We start from the raw sequence: 21,719 nt of genomic DNA, 5'->3' as shown, positions 1-21,719 counted from the left end.
ATTTGTCAAAACGTTTCTCCTGATCTGGGGGAAGACTACTATTCTGGGACGCAAGTGAAGAGAGAAATGATACCCTCAAGACAAATGGAAATGGAAATCCAAGAATCTGAGGAGATTCTCAGTGGGAAGCAAACAAAGAAAATGAGATTCTAGCCTCTTTCCCAAGCAAGTCCACAGACAGAAAAGATCAACACAGCCCAAAAATCTTTGCTTAGGGCAGAGAAGGAAGGTGTGGGTCTACTTCCAGGTACATGCACAAAAGAAAGCTGCCCCTTTCCAAAATACCAGAACTAAGCTTATATTTAGGAAATAATCTCCAGTCTCTCTCCTGTATCCTAAGTGCAAAGGCATGACTACTTCTCCCTGAAGAAAAGGCTTAGGAAAATACAACTGAATACGTTTCTTTTAAAAAAGGGGGGAAAAAAGTCTAACCAGTTTGAAGTGAACAGCTATCATACAGAGCTTGGATAAGCTATTGTCCCACATCATGGCTAAATCCATAATGCCCAGTGAGCCACTAGGGAGGAACAGACCACATTAGTGGAATATCCAAGGGAGTCCTGAGGAACAGCATTCAGGCTATTCTCAGCTAAAGGCACTAAGCCTATGTCAGCAAAATTTATGTCACTCAGAGGTGTGAATATTCCACCCCCTCCCGAACGACGTAAGTTACACCGACAGAAGAACTTCTCCCGCTCGTGGACGTGAGTTTTTTATGCTGACGGGAGAGCACTCTTCACCAGACATGCTGCAGCAGTGCAACCTTATCGATATTTTTAAAATCTTCCTGAGAAGGGAAGAATAGAAAACCTCATATTGTAACTCCAACAGCCAGCAAATAACTCATCTGGAAACAAATCTGTGTGGAACTTTCTAGCAGTAAACTCCAAATTTAATACAAAGAAAACCTTTAAGCCAATATACTCCATAAATGACGTATCGTTTTTGAGCAAGGCATAATTGCAGAATCCAGTCTAGGTGAGGAGAGCCATTTATCCCTCAAATCTTCTGGGAGCATATATGGCCTGTGCAGATTTAGCAAAAATTCAGGTGTGAGGAGCGATGCATGATCAGTCTGCATGATCCGCTAGACTGATGGATGGACTAGAAGGGAATCCTGAACAAAGTGAATAAAACCCACACAACCATGTTATTTTCAATCCTCTTTAAAGACGTTACTCCTTAGCAGGGGCTGGGGGTCAACTCAGACACTAAGTCATAAGATACTTCTCCCTTCTCTGAACAGTGACCCACCAAAGCCTTTATAGGTGTTTGAGAAAGGACAGTGCCAAGCAATGAAGAGACTTTTACTAAGAGACCAGTACTGACCCTTAGGGAACCTTCCTCAAAGCCTTTATAGGAACTCCTGAGAGGAGTTCAAAGCCCCCCAGTAAGATTTAGTAGCCGGAAATGGCTCATTGACCCATTCAAACACTTTACAGGCCAGAGGAAAAGGAACTGGGGAACTTCCTGATATCCCTTTCCTCAGGAAGTCTTCAAGTATTACTTCCACCTAAGTCCGTGGCTATCTGAGGGAAGGCTTCTTTCCCCTGTACATGAACTGGATGGGCTGGCTTTGTCAGTCACAGCCAGAGGAACTGCCCTCAGCCACTGTCTCATTATGCCAATATTTTGGAGAGAACCTCTATGCAGCTTGGTTTTGTCTTTCATAGCCATCACTTCAGCCACAAATTCACTCCAATGAGATTGTGGAGTTCCCCCCACCCCGCCCTCGGAAAAGACAGATAAAATGCTCATGATCCCAATGGCAAAGCACAACTGCCAAGAGCCACAGCTGAGGTGGAGTTTCTTTTTCCTTAGCTTTCACTGCTTAGGACACAAACAACAGTCAGACTCCACTGCCTTCATGCATGCTGCTCTGAGTGAGACAAGAATCAAACTGGCGAAGACAAAGGTTGGGTTCTAGAGAGTGGACAGAAAGTGGTCATCATCCGGCCTGCCAAGTGAGTGAGGAGGAATAACCCAAGATCTGCACCCAGAGCAACAGAACTAATAGAATGGCAATGTGTACAGACAGCTCTTTTGAGGGTCTGGTGAAACAGTTCTAGAAACAGACTGAATCCATTACTTCTTGATGATATGCTGTCTTGAATGTTATCTTTCTCTCTTCCCATTTTGCTTTGGTTCTTAGTTCTTACAACATAAACCAGAAAATATTAAATACTGTTCGATGATATGATTAATATAGCTATATATTGTACTTACATTTGTATTTTTTCTTATTTCATTACAAAACTTTTTCTCTTCTTTTTTACAACAAAGACATTTCCCGCTCTCCCATCCCCCATCCCATCCAAATCACTTGTCTGATGAAATCTGATGACATAGGGGAGGAAAAAATTCAGATGCATTTCCTGAAGTGATAAAGTGAATTATTTCACCTCAGAAAGTGAGGCAGGACAGGTGCTCTGAGGACAAGCTTGGGACCCAAGAACTCCTGTGTTCTAATTCCCATGTATATACTATCTGTCTGTCACACTGAGCAAAGCATTTAACTTCAGTTTCTATATCTGAAAATGTAGACAGTTGGAGAGAGAATCAGCTATTTGTAAAGCAACTTGAAGATCTATCCCTGGCTTTCATTACTGTGGAATCTACACATTTTTCCTCACAACTCTCCCCATTAAGTTGGCACATATCACGATACCCATTTTACAGACAACGGAAGCATGTAGATTAAGTAGTTTGCCCAACGTCAGAGTATGGATCTCCTCCTACCCATTTGTCAAAAATCACAAAACAGAACAGACCAATAACTGCTAAGGTATTGTTTAAAAAATACTCTATTGCTAGAAAACCAAAGCTCAAAACTAAATGTTGTTAAAAGGAAAATAGAAGTTAGATTAATTTTGTACTTATTGTATTTTGAAATTCTATAATTACTACTGAGAAGCCATAAGATATCTAATTTACATGAAACTGATTATCAGCTTTTCTGCCCAAAATTAATTTGCAAAACTTACCCTATTACAAAACTTACCCTGTTACATTACAAGACATTTTTTAATTTTCACGCACCCTGGAGTCTTTTCTTCTTTGCTGATTTTTTTCACTCTGTACTGTCGAATCTCTCGCACCAATGTATAAAAAGCATCCTCCACTCTCTGCATTGTAAAACACAACTCCTTAAAATCTGCTTTATTGACAAAGATGATGTACTGGGACACCCATCACAGAAAAAACACTGAAAGTATGAGCTTTACTTGAGCAATGTAGGTATATGGAGCACAAGTAATTCTAAGGGCTGTGTTCATATTCAGTCTGCAGACAGAAAGCAAGAGCCTGCCTATCAGAGGAAAGGAGGAGCGCCATGTCTATACTGTCACAGATAGATTCCATGGCTCAGTGTTCTTTAACTGATGCTCTCCACTGGAGTTATCCCTGTCTTTCTTTAAAGGTTAGTTTTAAGACTTATTTCTGTACCCAATTTTGCTAAGGAAAACATTTGGCATTTATGCATTTTAAAAAACATCTTTAGAGAGAGTTAAGTTTGACTTGATAAATGTTATTATAAACTAACATGAACAAGTCAGAGGCAGACTTAAAATCAAGGAGTAAGATTGGGTGATGAAAAGCCACTATGCTGCATTGTGCTTAAAGCCCTTCAACATTTTTGTGGGAAGACAGAAATTTGCCAAAACAGGATATGCACCAATTTGTGGGGGATGAGAGAGTTATCAACATTATGTATTGTTCAGATAAAGTTGTATAACATATTAGGATTGTGAACGTTTCAGTGCACAATGTAAGTACAGTAGCTTGGTAACTAAGAGGGGAGCATGTTTTTATTTAAGGTTCCTCCGTCACCTATTCCAATCTTTTGGAGTTATTTAGGCAGGCAGATCTACACCTCTAATTTGGGGTCTTTGCATTCTTTGGTCAAGTGGGTGCATAAGCTACTGTCTACTCTCCTTTAAAGTAGCAAGATTTGCCCTCATGTAGAGCTCGACATGAGAGCTTTACATCAGGGAAGGTTATGCTACATATTTCAAGAACAGATACAAAGAAACGTTTGCTCATATGGGCAATACTTAACTCAATGCTGTATTGTTCAATTTTTAAAGTGACCACAGGTTGGTTGTTTTGGGGTTTTATTGGTTTTGTTTTGTTTTTAAATTGGAACTCATTTGCCAGCCAAGGTACCAGTACTGGTAGCCCTAATTTTATCGGAAAAATATATTTGGATGAAATACATAGAGTCTCCCTTTAAAATAATGTGCCTTGAATTAAATGTTCTGTTTCTAAAATAATGAGTCAACAATTTACACCACACCAGAAATAACATGCATATTATTGCTCATAGGTTATTTCTCCAAAGTAGAGAAATAGCAAGTTCGGTTACAGATTGTAGGATGAAAAGTTCATAAGTTACCACAAAAAGTGGCTCTAGTCTACACTGTCTGAGCCAGATCCAGGCAATTGCTATGGTACCTTTGCAACGTGGTAGTACAGAGGCTGTAAAGCTGGCCACACCAGCCAAAAAAGGAATCCCCTATCATGAGGGCAATCTGAGTAGCGCAGCCACTATAGACAACTCTATAGCACCCACTCACTCTCTCTCACAGCTCTGTGTTCAGGGCATTGGGAGAATATGCCATCTCTTCAGCAATAAAAGCAAAACTGGGAGAAAACTTGAGATAATTAACCAGTTGAAAGACAGAAAGGTGTATCAGCAACCGAAAGTTACCAAATGGCTACTTCAGAGAACTGCAATTGACTGGCTCTGCCAAATTTAAAGGCCCACACAAAGATCTACTGAAATCTATAGGACTGTTTTAAGTTGCACTGGAACCCAAAATGGCTGGCCCCAGGATTGGGTAAACATATGCCACTTTTTTGTTTACCCTCTCTTGGAGCCAACCATTTTGGGTGAGCCTTTAAATTTGGTAGAGCCAATAAGCTGCAGTTCTACCTATCTACCTCAGGTCCTGTGCTGAGCACAGCTCATCCAGCTACAAGGATTGTGGGCTCTGCTTTCCATAAACAGGTTGAACTTGAGTTGAGAAGAACACATTACACTAGTTTACCTCAACCTCAATCTACTTTGGCTAATGCACACAGTCTGCCCCTATAATTTTTATAATTACATTTTTAAAACCTTTATGTAAGAATTATTAAATTGTCTAAAAGCATATCTATGCACTGTGCAACTGAGATCAGCAGAAAATCCCAGGAAACAAAAAAAAAAAAAAAACACATCTAATCTTTACTGATATTGCTATTAACTCTAATTTGCTATATTTGATGCCACAGGAGATCATATTTAAAATCAATCATTCAAAAGTCAGAGTTTGCTATCTGAAGGTTTCTCTGAACAACAGCCATCCGATCCTGAAGATGAAACACACTGTACTTTTGTTTGTTTATGGATAAATAAAATAAAATTAAGCTCACGAATTAAAATCTACCCTCTTCAGAAGAGGGGGAGCTTAACTTCATATCCACAAAATACTGATGGCCTGACAATTCTTTATATTTAAAATCTAGTAGTTTGTAGGAGAACATTTACAAAAAATGTAAGCCAAGTAAAGCTCATATTTTCATGTTTTCCTGGGAGGTTGGGGGCATCTTATTCACAGAGAGAGAATAAATAGTGATCAGCTGCAGTGTGCCAGAGCACATGCTGTGTAGAAATCAAGATACTTAGGGTTTACTGTTTTGCAGAACAAATATGAAATTTGATTCTGTAGCTGTGATATCAGAAATAAGACAATTCGCCTTCATTTGACTTCATAATTCCAACGGTCCCATCACCAATAACAGGAGGTGTGATTTTGCATTAGCGATGCCGAGAAACACACAGAGAGAGAGAAAAGAAGTTGCTACTACCGCCACCAAGAATGTAACATTTGGACTATAGTTAAGAGGAGTCATACTAGAAAGAACATATTTTAACAAGAGATATTTGCTAGTTTAACTAGTGTGACAATCTACACAAGGGACAATTTTTAAAGAGTCAGTCACCACAGTGATATGTTTAAAAAAAAGCAACTGTAATACTTTTTTAAAAAAACCTTTGCATTACTGTTTCTCTTTTAGGCTCACTTCATAAAGTTAATAAATTGATGGTAATTCAAGGTCAAAGTGGCACCACCAGAACGTAAAAACAAAAACAAAAAAAAAAACCAGCCCTTTTCTGTATGTCAACACTTTTCTTTAAGCAATTACAAAATTAAATATATTACATACTCTTTAATAGAGAAGTACATGTGTCTGTATAGTAGTAGTCTACTTTAAACATGTGACAGGCCCATGACACACAAGACCTTGCAGCACAGTGTATTCGAGATGCTGTTGAAGACTCCTCATACACAGTCAGATGGCTAGTTTAAAATGTGACTATTTACAAAAATAAAAGGCTATTTGAACATAAGCCAGAATGCCTACAGTATATTCATATATTGTCCTTTTGTAAATAATGCTTAAAAAGAACATCTAGTCCAGGGTGATTAAAAATCAATTAAAAAAAACCTAAAAATTGGATTTTTATTTAAACTGGATATTTTTTATTTAAAATAAACCTATTTAAAATTAAATTTGAAATTGACAACCTAGGTTAAGGCCTTCACTTATTAAAATCATTTAACTAAACAGAAAATATTAAAACCGTACGTTTGCTGCAAAGTTTTAAAGAAAGTAGAACCACAGAATTGATGGAAGTCACGGGCTAAGCACTTGGAATCAGAGTTTGCTGAAATGCTAAGTAAGCTTCTGACAGCAGTAGCCTCTTCTGCAGGTGAAGAGAGACTATTTTCATCAGGCCAGTTATTCAGTTCAATTACTAGTTCATTTAAAGTTAAAAAAAAATCACCTGGGAGTTGAAAAAGCAACAAAGCTTGTTTTCCCTCTCTCAATGTATGAATAAAAACAATGTATGATAGGGTGTGAGCACTACTAATTTTAAAATCTTGAAGGACATGACTGAAAACAATCAGTTCAATTCATTAACTACAGATAATACCTCCTTTGTTTAATAAATCAATGTTAAATGAAAAATACTTTAAGGTTTATGTATTCAGCACATTTAAGGTAGTTTTATTTAATTAAAAAATTTTAATGTCCATCCAAGTAGATCTTGACAGAAAACACAAGTAAAAATTAACCATTCACCATTTTCCAACATAATAAAAAATGTAAAAATTGAGAATTTGAGGAAGTGTAGGTTAAGCTATATAACTACTTAAATAAATACATATAGATACAGTGTATCCATCCTGGTTAACAAAAAGAAAAAATTTGGTGTAAAGGCTCTACATAGTTGTAAATCAACATGTTTTAATGGTCACCAACAGATGACTATCAACCTTTCTTTAGAAAAATAACCAGAAAGTACAAATGCAAAACAAGATTAAAATCAACTACTTAATTGGTTTCCTGTTTGCAGATTTAAATCATGGTTAAAGTTGGTGATTTGAATCACTAATTTAAATCACCCACCCTGCAAACTGAACACCCAGAATTAGTGAGAACTTTTGACCTTAATCTCTCTAGGCCACAGCTGCTCATCTGTAATATGGTGATAAATAATGCACCCTCATCTTACAGGTGTATTGTAGAATTCATAAATATTTGTGAAGCACTCAGGTGGTATAGTGATGAGTGCCATAAGAAGCCCATGAGAAAATGAATAATTCTGTCTTCAGGCGTGCACAGCAAATAAGGCCCGGGGCCACAAATTTAACAATGAAGATAAAACAAAACATTAAACAGCTACTCATTAAGTGACCACCATCCTGTGCACTAAGGCATGGGGCCTTTGGGAAAAAAATAATATGTGATCATGTAATTAAAGACTGTCTCAAAATGCATACACACAAGGGGGACAAATTAAGGTTCCACAGGCAACCTTAATTCTGTAATCTCCTAACATATGAGTGTTTGACTTTGCAGCCTTAATAATATTGTTTTAATAGTGTATGGATGTTTTGTTGTATGTTATTTCCAAAGTTTTTTTAAAAAAAGCAAATTGAAAAAAAAAAAATACGGCATATATACACTGGCACCTATATGGGTCATAGGCAAAGTTGGAACCTTTAGATCCACCACACAGACCTCTGCCACTTAGCAGTAGTACAATGTCATCTTCTTTGTGGACCGGCACTGGAGAGGAATGAGATACCCCTTTTGCCAGTGGATTTCACAGATATGTGCTGACAGCAAAGGAATGGCAAGACTCAGGTGGTCTTAGGTGCCATTCCACAAATATCACTGACACAAAGGCCACCATCTCCCAAATTTCAAGTCCCCGCTCCAAAGCAGGGGAGTGTTTTGTGCTTTACAAATATATGCTCACCAGATTTTTTTTTTTTTTTTTTTTTAAAACATGAGCAAAACAATGTATTTTGCCCCAGCGTTATTCTCAGAAATGTCTGAACTGCTTTGGCTGAAACTTCTCCCCCAAAAAACACCAGCCTGAGACAGACACCAGGCATGGAAAATTTTAGCTAAATAGCTGCAGTTGGGAAAAATTACAAGCAACTGAAAACAGGGCCTTAAGGGAAGTGTGGGGCAAACTTAATAGGTCATGCTACCAGTCCCACATAACACATAATGGCTGCATACTATACATAGATAAGGTACCATTATTTTACATAGATCTTTGGCATGATACCTGCAAATGGCGGGCTGGTTCAAGTAACAATTTTTTATATTTACGTTTTTTTTATTTCTACAGCCCTAACCTGACAGTAAGAACTGCACAAATGGAGTGCTGTAAATGGAGCACCACTTACTTCACTAGAACTCCTCGTATGAGGAGGGGTTCACGTATGTGGGACTTGTGTGTTCATACAACAGACAGTTAAAATAAAAAAATGAGTAGTCATTTATAACAACTCTTCATTAAAACATTTTCAAAATGTGCATTCGCCTCAATAAATCAACTTTTTGTGGCAAGTTTTACAATTCAAGGAATTCTCACCCACACATACACCTTCACCCACTTTCTCCTTTTAATCGAATACTATTATGGGAGTTGGAAGAGAAATTAAGTAACACAGAAGGAAAACGTACAACCCTAGGTTCAAACACATTTTGGGCTCAGTCCTGAAGTTACTCTTTGTGCATCTCCTATAAAAGGTAAAAAAGTACTTGCAATGGTTGCAAAAGCTAGCCTTAAAAAACAAAAATCATCCCTAGTTTAAAGAGGTGCAACTCCTTTTGAGTTCACTGGGAGTTGCTTCCTCACATGCCAAGGCTGAATTGATTCTACGAGTTAAGTCAACCACACAGAAAACTAAATAGAGAGGGCAAGATGTTATGTTATTTATGGAAGTCAGACTTATTTGATGCAGAAGGCCAATTTTTTTTTAATTATGATCTGTGAACAGGGATATAATTTATGGAGTCAATCCCACTGCACAACTCCTGCTGATTTTAATGCGAAGTTGGCACAAAAATGGAGAATGTGACCTTTATGCAGTAACTAAATCTTCAATTTTTTGTTAAGTACCTTATTGTCACATTCAATATCACTTTGAAAAAATATCCACATCTTTACGACCATTTTTATTCCTGCTCTTCCCCACCCTCCTTTCAAAATCTCTCTCCTCTCTCTCTGGCCTTCTCTATATAGTATTTGTACTGACTTAAAACTAAACTGGCACCAAAAACTGAAGTGGGGAATTAATGCAACCCCCTAGTATGGACAATGTTATATCACCATAAAGGTTTAGAGCTGCAGCTGCAACAAAAACTGTGTATGGACAAGCCCTTTGTCTCTCCCCTCTCTTCTCCACTCTACATTTTTTCCCTTCAGAAACTCCCAGCTCCCCTGGGTCTTCACATTTAGCCTCTTCCCTCATTCTATCTGCTAAAATAGTTAGTAATTAAATAGTTAATGTTGAAGCGTCATCATGGACCTTTAGCGCAAATGCACCAATTAGATTAAGAGGGGGGTGGGAAATTTCTACCTCATTGTTTCAGGCTCTCTGCAGCCTTCGAAAAACATCACTGCATCACTTACTGTCTGTTCATGTTTGAAAGGTAGTCTTTGGAACCATGAGGACTAAAAATTTCTCTTAAATGAAAGCTTAACTTCTGCACAGTCTGAATATTTCATGTGGGCTAGATGTGGCCCAAAGGCTATATGTTTGACACCCCTCATTTTAAGAGAGTTATTGTGAGAGAGAGAATGTCTCTCTCTCCCTCTCTCTCTCACACACATTCTATCATTAAAGGTAGAATCTTGGTAAAACTGAAGACAATGTTCTTCATACAATTCCCTTTTGACAATATTTTGTGTGTTTGAGACCACATCATTGTGGTTGCATAAGGTGGTACTTAATCTATAATGATATTGTTGATTTACCAAAAATAGAAATATAATGATTCAATTCCTAGAAGGCAAGATTTTCTTGAGTGACTAGTTATTTTGGATACTAAATTTCTGTGTTTCAAATTCAAGACACCTTAAAGAGGCCTTATTTCCCCAAGGATGTATGCTCAGGCCCTCTTTAAAACATCTCACATGGATACTCAAAATTTAAGCACCCAAAAATCAGTAGTACCTGACCAAGATTTTCAAATGTGACAATGAAAAAGCAACTTCATCTGTGTTTAATCAGGCTGATATATGCCTTTTAAAATCTACATGAACGCTGGGCATAAGCTCTTTAAAAGTCTCCTATTAAGAGGTAAAAAAATCAAATACCAAATAGATTTGTGACAATTCTTAAACTGAATTTTAAGCAAAGATAAAATTGCACAGACTTTTGAATGGTGATTGAGCAAGCAATTTTGTATCAGGCAAGCATGAAAAGAAAATCGGGTAAGCACGAAAAGAAATCAAAGGCTAGGTACATTAATTATGTGTCTGTTTTGAAATGTATTCCTAAGAAGTAATTTCAAACATGTTAGCAACGGGTTCTATAAAAGCTATCTTGGAAAGGGAAAGGGGAGGTAGATTTCTATAACAAAGATAATTGTTTAAGAATGTAAAACAAAAAATTACACCACTAAATGATAGTACAGAATTAATAGTCCAAAGCAGTATTTGTTTGCTGTTTATTTCCTAATTTTTCCATTTTTATCCTACCTAGTGTCTTGTTAATGAGACACATGCAGGATCTCCCAGTCAGGAACATTATAACATCTATATTTATTCAGCCAGTTTGTATGCCACTTGGCTTACTTAAGACACTTCTTCTAGTTTACCTCTAGTCCTAAAGTTTTATGACTTTGGAATCTACCTTGACATAGGTTTATGCTCCAAATATTACTGCACATCCAATTTAGAACTCCTGAATTTTTTTCTCAGTGAATTTTACTATTTAGAGGTTGTGTGAGTTAGTCCATTAGGTTAAAGATGGTCAGAAAACTGGGTAGTAGTGGCAAAATAGCATGATTTGCATTAATCCGGACGTTCGGTGGACGTGTAAAATGCAGAATTTATACATGGATTTCCAAAGGAGTTTTACCCATGGTGTAGGGATGAATCCACCACCTGGGCAGTGTGCAACAACATTCCCCTTTGAGACAGCTTCCTTCCTTCAATTGCCCTATTCTGATTCTAAGCATAAATTACACTTTTTTCCTAGCCAAGAAGGAGAACTCAGAACTCCAGAACTTTGGTTAATTGTCTGACTGCTGAATACCTTCACTAAGAAAGTGATTCATGTCCTTCACACCTTCTTTTTTTTAGTGAAACACACTCTCAAACTATTAAAAATCAAGTAAAACTTGAAGAAATATGCTATTGCTTAGTAGCTGAATGCAATAGAGGCCCAGGTCTCATTCCTTAAGTCTGAACTATTGAAATGCATCATTGATCAGTGAATGAGTACTAGTTGTCTGGGAGTCCACAGAATGGCAAAACACCACAAATTTTCCTCTAGAGAAATATGCATTAACACCAAAATTTGGCAGTTACTGGAGTTTTGAATGCTCTGGTACTTCAAGATTCAGTTCTAGAAATTCTGCTTGTGTGTCTTTGTTTTGAACTTTACCTGTCTTGTTTTTGCTGATGTTTCAATGAAAGGAATTCCATAACTTCGTGCTAAGTCCTGAGCTTGTTTTGTATCTACTGTTCTGGAAGGTAAGTCACATTTGTTTCCTACTAGCACCATGGGGACATCTTCAGAATCTTTAACTCTTTTTATTTGTTCCCTAAAATAAAACGGAGAGATTTTATTTCAATACTTTTAGTAGTGTTAATACAGTAGTATTTTAGGGGAGGAAACAAAATGCAATTAGACATTTCTATTATTTCCAAATGGATCAACACTACATCATAGTGTCCTTTTATTTGGTGTGTACATTATTTGAAACTTTTCAGTAACAGTTAAACTAGGAGATACTACTGCCTTTTCCCGCAGATTTAGCATTTCAACTTAAAAACAGAGATAAATATTGGTCACGTAGTTATCATTGATAGTGGTGGGACTCCAAGAGCTAAAATTACATGAGTCCTGATTCCATTTATACTACACCTGCTTTACTTTTATCCCCACTTTAGTGTCCTTTCACACTGCCAGAGCAGCATAAAGGGCCTTTGTGTGGATGAGACACAGGCTCACACAGTGTTCTTGATTTATTCCGTAGGGACTTTGTCCCATTTAGCCAAAACTCCTGCTCATGTCTGGTGGAGTAGTGCAATAGTGAAGCCATAAAAGTCTATCTTAAATTTACAATAGTTGAGCTCTCTACCTGAAGAGATTAACAAAACAGGAGAATCAAAACTCGATTATTTGGTAGGAAAAGATCTCCAAATATGCTGCAAGATCCTGTTTACTAGGGTTCTTAACTGTAAATGAGGTGTGATGGCTTTTGTAAGCAGTGGCAGGGTTTATGAGGAAACTGTCCCCTCCTTCCCACCCCTCTTCTTAGCCAGGCAATGCGAGCAAGTAATTTGTTTCCAAGGCTGACATCAAAGGCATAGTTGATTTGCTCCTCTTCTATGGCCTTGCCTACACTTGCAGTGACACGTAGGGTACACCTAACTACATGCTGCCATGAAAAGCAGGCTGCGTTCATGCTGACATGTAGATACATGTGGCAGTTAAAGGGTCTGGCGGGGAGAGGCACGGGGAGCCCTTCCCTGCAGCTCCGGGCAAAGCGTCCACCCAACCCTCCCTGCCAGAGCCTTTCCCCACTGCCCTGGCAGAGTTTTTTCCCTCCACCCTGCAAGTGGCACCCACCCACTCCCCTGCCAAGACCTTCCCCGCTGCCCTGCACCACAACACACCTGCCAGAGCCTCTCTCTGCAGCACCACCCCCGCACCAAGACTTTCCTGCCGCCCCGTGCGCAACGCAGCACTCACCACCACCAGAATCTTTCCCCACTGCCCAAGCCTTTCATTGTGGCAGGAAAAGGCTCCAGCAGTGGGAAACTATACTAACAATAGCAGTGTAGACGTGGGACGCATTACTCGGGCACGTAGAGAGCCGTATAGGGTACGGATCCTAATGTTCTGGCGTGTCTGTACTCCACTCGCCTAAGCAATGCTCCATGGTCTATACTGCTATTTATACCTGTACTAGCTGTGCATGCAGCCTGTACTCTGCATACCGCCGTAAGTGTAGACACAACGTTAGGGTCTCGATCAGGGTGGATAAAAATCAATGATTTAAAAAAAATATGTTTTTATTTAATTCGGATTTTTAACTTAAATTGGATTTTTTTGATAAAATGCTTTTTGAGAAAAAAACCTCTCTAAAGATAGTTTTAATTAAGATACATTATAGCTCAAGGATATCTCATCATGGAATAGGGATTATAAATTCTAATTCTATAGTATGAGACAATATATTCATGTAATGTTTAAGAAAAGTTTTGTAAATGAGTTCCAATAGTTCCTGGATTAGGGACCCAATCTTATGGGGTTCCAGGGGCTTCTGTATAGATTATTTAGGTTAATCTTTCTATCTACCCAATGGGACTCGGTGCTAAGTCTAGAAGATACCATCAGAGATGCTTAGTTTTGCAGTTCTCAAAATGGATGTGTGTCTTCAGAGATATAATGCTTGTTAACAGCAAAAATGTTTTAAAATAAATAAATAATATATAGAGATGAGAAATAACAGACTTCAACCCTATTGACTCTGTGCACACAAATTTGCAGAGGGACAGCCCCATACCTCTCTCTAAAAGTGCAAAGTTTCAAAAAGTTCAATGAATAGAAGATTGTTGGGGGCGGTATAGATCTGGACAAGGAGAAGAAGTCCAGAGATAAATGTGAGAAGGGAGGGACAGGCAGTAGAAACAAAAGTGAAACTGTTTGAGCAGCATATTCCAGAAGTCTTGAGGTCTTTCTGAGTGTAGCCTTCATTGATTTGAAAGCTATCATACCATTCTCTCACTAGAAGGGAAAACCTATAATGGCAGCATGCCATAAAAGAGACCCAGTTTGGGTCTCATCTATCTCTGAGTTGTGAAGAATATGTATTAAGGTTATAACAACCAACAAGAATGCACTTTTATATAGAAATCCATGATTAAATCAAGTCTTCCTGACTAGTGATTTAAATCAAATCCACCTTGCTCTCAATTTATTGTCTTCCCACATTTAGAAAACATTCTCAAGAATTGTTTATGATCAATGTTTTATTGTACAGCTTTTTTACTGATTATACTGCCCGACATCCTTTTGCACATACTCTCTTAGCTTTTTTAACCAATAAAATACTATTAAAAACCCACAATAGCTGGCATGTATTAAAATCAGTACTGCTGACATCTGTGCTAGAGGGGGAGATTTTAAGATTTGTCTCTTTAAATCACTGGTTTACTTTTCTCTGAGACTTTCTTTAGTAAGTGGCTCCCTCTTTCAAATACTAGTTAGAATGCATCTTTAAAATACTGGATTAAAACTACTTGGCAAAACAATGATGTTGCTGAAGGACTCTCAACAGATAATGCCAATCACTAATTTAATTTCTGTTTCCCACCCAGACAGTCTGGAAGTTTACTCCTTAATTAACAAAGCTATGGTTTCTTATCTTACTAGATATTTAGTTCTGTGAACTGTCAATCTCAGTTCACAAGCTCATTCACTGATGTGTGAACGTAACAGTACTCATGCCAGAATTCAACCCTTAATGTTCTTTGGGGAGAGGTTGTATAACAAGAAGCCTTCTTACATAATTACAGTTGTGCTCCCTGCATTATCTCTGTAAGAAGGGTTTGAAAGCCATACCGTATAACTCAAAATACGGAAACCTGGACAAAAACAACACTATGTTCTTTTCACTGTTAAAGCAAGAATAAAAATAAGTTTGCTATAACCACACAGGAAGCGCTCTGGGCTGGTGGTTGAAGCATGAAGGGACATACAAATCTTTACTGCATCTGGCACATAAATATCTTGCAACACCAGCTACAACAGTGCCATGCGAATGCCTGTTCTCACTTGCAGGTGACATTGTGAACAAGAAGCAGGCAGCTTTATCTCCTGCAAATTGTAACCAACCTTATTTGTCTGAGTGATTGGCTGAACAAGAAGTAGGACTGAGTGGACTTGTGGGCTCTAAAGTTTTACATTGTTTTGTTTTTGAATGCAGATTTTGTTTTTTTATTACACATAATTCAACATTTGTAAATTCAACTTTCACAAGAAAGAGATTGCACTACAGTACCTGTATGAGGTGAATTGAAAAATACATTTTTTTTTGTTTTTTACACAGTGAAAATATTTGGAATGAAAAATAATATAAAGTAAGCACTGTACACTTTGTATTCTGTGTTATAACTGAAATTAATATATATGAAAATGCAGTAAACATCCAAAAATATTTAAAATAAATGGTATTCTATTGTTGTTTAACAGCGCTATTAATTTTTTTAAATCGCTTGACAGCCCTATTTTTTTTCTCTCGCCTGATGTGGGCTTGCTAGTTATACAAGTCACAAGATTAGGTTGCTTAATGCCCTGTACATGGGACTAAATAGAGACAATTCTTAAAATGAATCTAGTACAAGAGGTGAACTTAGAATGTCATGGCCGTTTTTCACATTGGGAGCACACTACTCTAGCGCTCTGGGCTCTGCATCGGCTTCCAATATGTTCCTAGGTTGAATTCAAGGTGATGATAATGTATTAAGTCATGAAAGGGTTGAGATTTAAGTTCCCTCTAAGCTGCGTGGCCACACAGATGCCTAGTAAGCCCCACACAGGGGCTCAGGGCTGTGGTGGGGAGAGGCACCCCTCCCCCAGCCCCATCACAAACCTGCCTCGGACTTGCCATGCCCAGGGGAGAGGCATCCCTCCCGCCTCCAGCTCAGCCCCGGCACAGACCTGCTGCGCCCAGGGGAGAGGCACCCCTCCCTCCAGCCCAGGTGCTGCTGCGGGGAGAGAGAGTTGGGGGGAGTCCTCTCTCCCCACCATAACCATTGAGCAGCCTGCACCCCAAACCCTCATCTCCGGCCCCACCCCAGAGCCTGCACTCCCAGCTGGAGCCCTCACACTCTCACCTCAACCCTCTGCCCCAGCCCTGAGCCCCCCTCCCACACGCCGAACCCCTCAGCCCCACCCCCACCACATGAATTTTGTTATGTGCACCAATATGGAGGTGATGTGCCACACATCACCTCTATATTGGTGCACATAAAATTCATTCTGCACATGCATGAGAAAAGTTAGAGGGAACACTGGTTGAGACTGCCAAATTCCCACAGTTAAGATCAGTGGAAGATGGAGGCATGAGAGCTGAAGATCCTCACTATAAATGGGAGGGAGCACCTAACAGAGTGTTCTCTGGAAGTGGTTCTGACTTTGGAAGTGTGCTCCGCTCCCCTTCTCTTGGTCCAAAGTCCAAATTTGTTAATTTTTTCTTCAGGGTACAGACCAAATAGTTACCCTAATGTGTGTTTATTTTAATTATCCTTATATTAGCAGTATGTATTTTTGTTTATGTCAATATTGGAAAAGTTGTTTTTTGTAATATATTTATGGGATAGGCAACTTTTTAAAGGTTTTTAATAAATAGACACTATAATCAGGAAAGTCATATTACATATCCTATTAAGTCATAATAGATAACTAGGGCCAAGATTTTCAAAGCATAACTTTAATTTGGTTATCAAATTTTAAAAACCTAAGTAGCAGATCCCCAGGCTTCATCCATATGTCCTGCTATACAGTGACAGACAAAGGCCCCACAGAGATGGGTTTTTTGGTTCATGCCATGGTCATGCATTGCCCATGTAGATCACCATATCTTTTCATACAGAGTACAACTACTCCACTTTAACTCCCAGAGTGCCTGCTATGGCCTCACAGTGGGCAGGATTTGCCTGAGGGATACAAATCACCTCCATTCATCTCAGTAGGATATTAATGTTGAAATCTCCTCATTTCCGTATTTGTTTTACATTTTATTTACCTTTCAAAATTGCCCTACTTCTTGAACTTCCAGGAGGCTTCAGCCATCCCCCTTCTCCCTACTCAAAACCCTGTGTCATGCTCCAAGCATAACTGGCAAATTGGAAATACTCTGGCTAAATGACTAAAGGATTGATTAGCATATATTTAATTGCTTATAAACTGCAATAGCAGCTTTGAAGCCCTGCTTATAATATTTACTCCTGATGGAATTTTGCACCACTGCACACGTGCAGAACTCATGTCTGATACAATTTATTTTTTCCCTGCAGAAAATACATTCTGTTTCTTTCCCCCCTCCCCCGTCGCCATTCTGAACCCCAGTCTGCTCAGTGCTGCAGTTCTGCCTTTTGCCCACCAGAGGCCACTGTGGAGCCAGAATAGCCAGCAACATGAACACAATTGGCTGTTTTGGCACCACAGAGGCCTCTGGTGGGCAAAAGGCAGAACTGCAGCACTTCTCAGGCAGAATGTATTTTCTGTGTGGTAAAAAAAAAAATTCTGTGCCAGACATGAATTCTGCACATGCACAGTGGTGCAGAATGAATTTTCTTCTCAGGCAGAATATATTTTCTGTGGGGGGGGGTGGGGATTTAGTGGCGCAGAATTCTGCCAGGACTAGAAGGTCATCACAGCATCCTGCCCACAGAGTCAGGTTAGGACAGACAGAGTGGGACACATGGGGCTGCTGTGGGGTCACAGACTGGGATTCAGAATGGCGAGGGGGGGGTGGGGGAGAGAAACAGACTGGAGGACAGGCTCAGGAGCTAGTGGATTGACAGCATTGAGCCAAGGGTTGAATGGGAGTGGGGGTGAAAGGCCACATGGGGATGCGGATGGGGCTGCAGAGACATGGGGATGCGGGGGAGCGTGCAGAGACAGATGTGCCTGACCGAATGGGAAAGACTTGGGATCAGCCAGGGTCTGCATGGGAGAGGATCCCCAACTCCCTAAAAATCCCTACCCCCTCCCCTTAAAAAAAAAAAAAAATTGCTCCATACTTCTCCCATCCATACCCAACAACCCTCCACGTTCACTTCAGGCTCCTTCCCTCCCTCTCAGCTACTCCGTTATCCTTGACTCCCTCAAGACTTTGCACTGCTTCTGAGGGGTGTGGGAAATTTATGTATTGTAGTTTAAATGAATTACACAAAGTTCTGTTTTAATATGCCTAGTCAGGAATCTATTTGTCCAAAAAAAAAAAAAAAAAAAAAAAAAGTACCAGAATCTTTTTTTTGTCTGTATTGTTACAGACATACTTGCTGACAGGTATTTTGAAGTAAATTACCAAAATTACTGAAACTGGAATGATTATTGTCATTTTGACAAATAAAATATGCAGAATTTTTAAATTTTTTTTGGTGCAGAATTCCCCAGGAGTAATCATATATTATTATTCCACAACTAACTAAACTGTAGGAAACAAACCCATCTTTTGGTACGAAAGAGCACGAGCAAGCTGATTTCTCTCTTTTGAGAGTCACCAGGATGATAGTTTAACTTAAAAAAAAAAGCTTACCTATAATGGTGAATATCTTCAAATGATTTTGTATTATTTATGGCAAATACACATAGGAAGCCCTCCCCTGTTCTCATGTATTGGTCCCTCATTGCACTGTACTCTTCTTGACCTGCTGTATCAAGAATATCCAAGAGACAGGTTTCTCCATCAATTACTACTTGTTTCCTGTAGGAATCCTGAGAAGAGAGAAAAAAAAGTCTTTAAATTAAACATGGCTCACTTTGACCTTCTATAACTCCACTTTACAAATGATCTCAAAATGCTTTACAAAATTAAGCAAGACTCTATATCCCTGAGTCAGGTATTACCCACCCCTTTTTACAGATGGGCAAACTGAGGCACAGAGAAGATAAGTTACATGATCAAGGTTATACAGCAAGCCAGCAGCAAAGTGGAGAACAGACCCAGGAATGTAGATTTTCATTCCCCTGCTCCAGCTGCTAGACTCTGCCTCCATAATCTTAAACATATAAAGTATAATGTTTTCTAAAGAACATCAGATGCAAGTGGCAGTCCTCTTTTTTTTGCCCTATAGATAACTGCAATTTGGATAGAGTCCCAGATCAGAAGTTCAGTGGTTGCATTTTCATCAATACCAGGGTTGCAGAAATATGCAAACCATGGTTTTTCTGGATCTAATTTACCTTAAGTCTAGCCACTTTGTTCACAATCAAATCAGGCATTTCATCTTCACACCCTGGATATTTTCAGGAAACATCCATGAACCATGTCCAATACTGTGACAGCAGCACACAAACTAGCCAGATGTAAATAAACCGTTTGCAAACACATTTGCAATTCCTAGTTTGACACCAATGGAGGAGGAAGAATAGATTTAAGAATGATGCAACAGCCTAACACTTAGTGTTGGGGGTAATAAGTCTGTTTTCTACCACTAAGCAGCCTGAAACATGAAAATTAGGATAACCAGTAATTTTGAAGACATTTTGATACTAAAAACTTTGAAAAACGTAAGCTATGGCTACAGGAGAGAGCTTACAGCAGCGCAGATGCATCAGTGCAGCTGTAAGCTCTCTAGTGTAACTACTCTAAGCCGACAGGAGAGAGCTCTCCAGCTGACTTAATTACTCCAGCCCCCACAAGTAGCAGTAGCTCTGTCGGCAGGAGAAGCTCTCCCACTGACGTGGTGCTCTCCACAACAGCACTTAGGTTGGCATAAGTTATATCGCTTGGGGGGTGGCTAATTCACACCCTTGAGTGACATAACTTATCGACTTAAACTGTAGTGTAGCCATAGCCTTAGTGTCAGTGCATAGTTTTACATTTTCACAATACAAAGAAACAGTTACAAAATGTGACTCGGATATGAACTCTGACAATTACCATGACATGTAGGAAAGAACTACTTCAGCATGGCTGACTCAAAGTTTCCAGAATCTGGATTTACAGTACCTGATGTCTGCACACAAGACTCAAGCAGAATTCAGGCATTGGAAAGTAACAGCTAAATGCTGGAATACACTAACAATTCTTTGTTTTTGATGCTAGGTCTCAAACAGTTTCATAGAATCATAGTAAAGTAGGTCTGGAAGGTACTTTGAGAGTTCATCAAGTCCAGGCCCCTGTGCTAAGTCAGGAAAAAGTAAACCTAGGCCATCCATTACAGGTGTTTATCCAATTTGTTCTTAAAAACCTTCAGTGACAGGTGTTCCACAGCCTTCCTTGGAAACCTATTCCAGAATTTAACTACCTTTATAGCAGGGATACTATCCACTGCTACATATTATATCCATCACTTGTCGTCTTATCTTCAGTGGACATGAACACCTGAGCACCATGCTCTTTATAACAGACCTTAACATACCTGAAGATTATCATCAGGTCCTCCATCAGTTTTCTTTTCTCATGGCTAAAGATGCTCAGGTTTTTTTTAAACCCTTCCACATAAGTCATGTTTTCTAAACGTTTCATCATTTTTGTAGCTCTCCTCTGAACTCTCAATTTATACACATCTTTCCTAGAGTGTGGCGCCCAGAACTGGACACAGTACTCCAGCTGAGACCTCACCAGTGCCAAGTAGAGTGGGACATATGATACTCCTGCATCTTGCATACGATACTCCAGTTAATACACCCCAGAATATTAGCCTTGTTCACACCTGCATCACATTAATTCATATTCAATTTGTTATTCACTATAATCCCTAGATTCTTGTCAGTGGTGCCATCACCTAGCTAGTTATTCCCATTTTGTAGTTACATATTAGATTTTTCCTTCCTATGTGTAGTACTTTACACCTGTTTATCTTGAATTTCACTTTGTTGATTTCAGACCAAATCTCTGATTTTGAATTTAATCTTATCTTCCAAAGAGTTTGCAATCTCTACCAGTTTGGTATCATATGCAAATTTTATAAACATACTTTCCATTGCATTATTCAAGTCATTGACTAGTACTGGACCGAGGGCTGACCCAAATAGATACTCCCTTTCAGTTTAACAGAGAACCATTGATTACTCTGAATACTGTCTCAACCAATTGGGCTCCCATCTTAGAGTAATTTCATCTAGATCACATTTCTCTAGTTTGCGTGTGAAACTGGATTGTGTGACTGTCAAAAGCCTTACAAAAAAAATCAAGATATATCACGTCTACTGTTTTCCCCTCATCCTCAGTCTAGGCCAATAACCCTGTGAAATGAGATTGGTTTGACATAATTTGTTCTGACAAATCCATGCTGGCTATTCCTTATATCTCTATTATCCTGTAAGTGCTTACAAACTGAGTGTTTAATAATTTGTTCTAGTATCTTTCTAGTTATTCAAGTTAAACTGGCTGGTCTAGAATTCCCCAGGTCCTCTTTGGTCCCCCTTTAAAAGATAGGTACCATGTTTGCC

At 39.0% G+C, this 21,719-nt stretch overlaps 2 protein-coding genes across 12 annotated transcripts in view; one reads left to right on the top strand and one right to left on the bottom strand.

The window, feature by feature from the left end:
- ETFRF1 (electron transfer flavoprotein regulatory factor 1) overlaps positions 1 to 9,006 on the top strand; it is a 45,674-nt gene extending 36,668 nt beyond the window's left edge. The window contains exons 5-6 of one of the 6 annotated variants that reach the window (XR_012636114.1): positions 3,282 to 3,418; positions 8,696 to 9,006. The gene's annotated coding sequence lies outside the window, so the exon portion shown is untranslated. Of the gene's footprint in view, positions 1 to 1,821; positions 2,001 to 3,281; positions 3,419 to 8,695 lie in introns of those variants that run through there. The other 5 variants (XR_012636115.1, XR_012636113.1, XR_012636111.1 and 2 more) reach the window with 5 other exon arrangements.
- KRAS (KRAS proto-oncogene, GTPase) overlaps positions 1 to 21,719 on the bottom strand; it is a 67,905-nt gene that overhangs the window by 33,862 nt on the left and 12,324 nt on the right. For 3 of the 6 annotated variants that reach the window (XM_074937436.1, XM_074937449.1, XM_074937444.1), the window contains exons 3-4: positions 18,859 to 19,037; positions 11,967 to 12,126 (exon numbers count right to left, since the gene is read on the bottom strand). In XM_074937436.1, coding sequence (XP_074793537.1) covers positions 11,967 to 12,126; positions 18,859 to 19,037 — 339 coding nt within the window. Of the gene's footprint in view, positions 1 to 1,329; positions 1,331 to 3,001; positions 3,126 to 11,966; positions 12,127 to 18,858; positions 19,038 to 21,719 lie in introns of all 6 variants that reach the window. The other 3 variants (XM_074937464.1, XM_074937456.1, XM_074937472.1) reach the window with 2 other exon arrangements.

Source organism: Natator depressus, chromosome 1, assembly GCF_965152275.1.
Source record: "Natator depressus isolate rNatDep1 chromosome 1, rNatDep2.hap1, whole genome shotgun sequence".
Lineage (NCBI taxonomy): Eukaryota > Metazoa > Chordata > Testudines > Cheloniidae > Natator > Natator depressus.
This window is presented reverse-complemented; position numbering and strand designations above follow the sequence as displayed.